The sequence below is a fragment of the Chrysochloris asiatica genome, unplaced genomic scaffold, assembly GCF_000296735.1.
Source record: "Chrysochloris asiatica unplaced genomic scaffold, ChrAsi1.0 scaffold00001, whole genome shotgun sequence".
NCBI classification, from domain to species: Eukaryota; Metazoa; Chordata; class Mammalia; order Afrosoricida; family Chrysochloridae; genus Chrysochloris; species Chrysochloris asiatica.
The window spans coordinates 29,643,141-29,645,087 of NW_006408519.1; the positions used below are offsets into that span (position 1 = coordinate 29,643,141).

General features: G+C 45.5%; 1 protein-coding gene across 1 annotated transcript in view; it reads left to right on the plus strand.

Moving 5' to 3' along the window:
* The first annotated feature begins 911 nt into the window (after positions 1 to 911).
* The window catches only part of TBC1D31 (TBC1 domain family, member 31), a 54,437-nt gene continuing 53,401 nt past the window's right edge, over positions 912 to 1,947 (plus strand). Inside the window, exons 1-2 of the mRNA XM_006830832.1 lie at positions 912 to 996; positions 1,743 to 1,889. Coding sequence (XP_006830895.1) covers positions 920 to 996; positions 1,743 to 1,889 — 224 coding nt within the window. The 5' untranslated portion in view covers positions 912 to 919. The remainder of the gene's footprint in view (positions 997 to 1,742; positions 1,890 to 1,947) is intronic.

Sequence of the window (1,947 nt, forward strand, 5' to 3'; positions counted from 1 at the left end):
TTTACATGTGATCAGAATTCCAAAACAGGAAGCAACCAAAAAAAAGGCTATTGAAGAATTGTTAGAAGAAAACTTCCCTATCATGAAAAGATAGTAAATATTCAAGAAGCAGAATAAGCCCCAAATAGGATAGACCCCAAAAGAAAATCCGCAAGACATAATGAAACTTTCCAAAGCCAAACACAAGGAAAGAATCCTTAGAGGAGCTTTGGTAAACGAAAAGTTATTTACAAAGGAGGAAGGAACTAAGCTCTGATTTCTCAGCGAAACCCATTCAGGAAGGAAGGCAAATTCTGAAAGAGAGTTTCTCACTCAAGGAATCCTTAACACCTAGACAATGTTTAGAACAGAATGAAGGATCCTCCGGAGAAACCTACTTTTTTTTGCCAGCCGGCTTCCGGCAAGGTTCGCAGGGTGCAAAATACTAGGTGGCACTGTAAGATAAGCACTGGACTGCTAATCGCAAGGTCAGTGGTTCAAACCTACCAATCGCTCCTTGGAAACCCTATCCAGGGTCACTAAGAGTCAGTATTCACTCAACAGCATTTATCAACAAACAACATTGCTATCAACCTCGCTCCGCTCGCAAAGAACTACGATTCCCAGAAGGCTTTGTGTCCCGAGACCGGCTCCCTAAGAGGGACGACCGAGTGTAAGAGAAGCTCGTTGGCCGATTCCAATGTCCGGAACAGGAGGGGATGCCCGAGTCAAGTTTGAGAACGTGTTTCCGATTGGTTGTAAATTGAAGGGCCTGTGCCTGCGCACGGTTGGTACGATCCAAGGGCCCCAGTGGCTGGGGCGGGCGCTGGGATTTCCCGGGCCGGAGCCCGGGGCGTGTCGGGAAGGCTGAGGCGGTTACCTACCTGGCCCTGGACGACCGCGGCGGGTCCTGAGTCCTCTGTCACTCGGGGGCTTAGTCATGCAGAGCACAGACCTGGGCAACAAGGAGAGCGGCAAGATATGGCACCGCAAGCCAGCCCCCGCCACTCGGGACGGGTAAAGGGCGCGGGCTGTGGAGTGGGCGGGTGCTGCGGTGCAGTGCTGGGCTGACTGCCCCTGACCTCACGGGTTATTACGGTAGCTGTGCTAGAAATGAACATCAAACTCCTGATTCCCTTTAGAACCTTCTGTATCAGAAAGTCTCATTCAGAAAACGGTAAATTAGCATGTTGTTATGTGCCGTGGAGTCGATTCTGACTCATCGTGACCCTGTACAGGGTTTCCGAGGCTGTAAATCTTTACTGGAGCAGAAAGCCTCATCTTTCTCCCGCGGAACAGCTGGTAGTTTCGAACTGCTGACCTTGCGGTTCGCAGCCCGATTTGTAACCACTACGCTACCAGAGCATATCATGTTGAAAAGTTTCTTACATAATAGTAGCTTATGATTTGCAAAACTTTTCACTCATTATCCCATCCGTGTTTCTACATGTCTAAGCAATTTAGCTCCTCAGTCTACTGTTCGTTCTCTTATCACGCCCTGTTTTTTTTCTCAATCACACCTTATAAATATGTTTCTGTTTGCTTATTTGTTTAATATCTGTCTTCCCTACTAAACGGTAAGCTCTGTGAGGGCAAAGCCCATGTCTTTGTTTTTCAGAAGTCATTGTAAGATTGAATCCAGGGGAGAGAAGAAGGTTGGAGAGGGATGGATGTATGAGTAGAAAAAAAATTAATATAAAGGTCACATTTTTCATAGTGACGAGTAATGGTTGACAGAATTTAATGTGTTTTGTTTTTGACAGAATAATAGTGAACATCATTCACAATACCTCTGATTATCTTCCAAAAGTTTTACGATTTTTGAATGTGGCTTTTGATAGCTCAGGCGACTGCTTAATTGCTGGGGACCATCAAGGAAATATCTATGTTTTTGACTTGTATGCAAACAGGTAAGCAGATACTTTTGATATTTACTGTACGTAACAATTTACTGTTTTAGTACTTGGG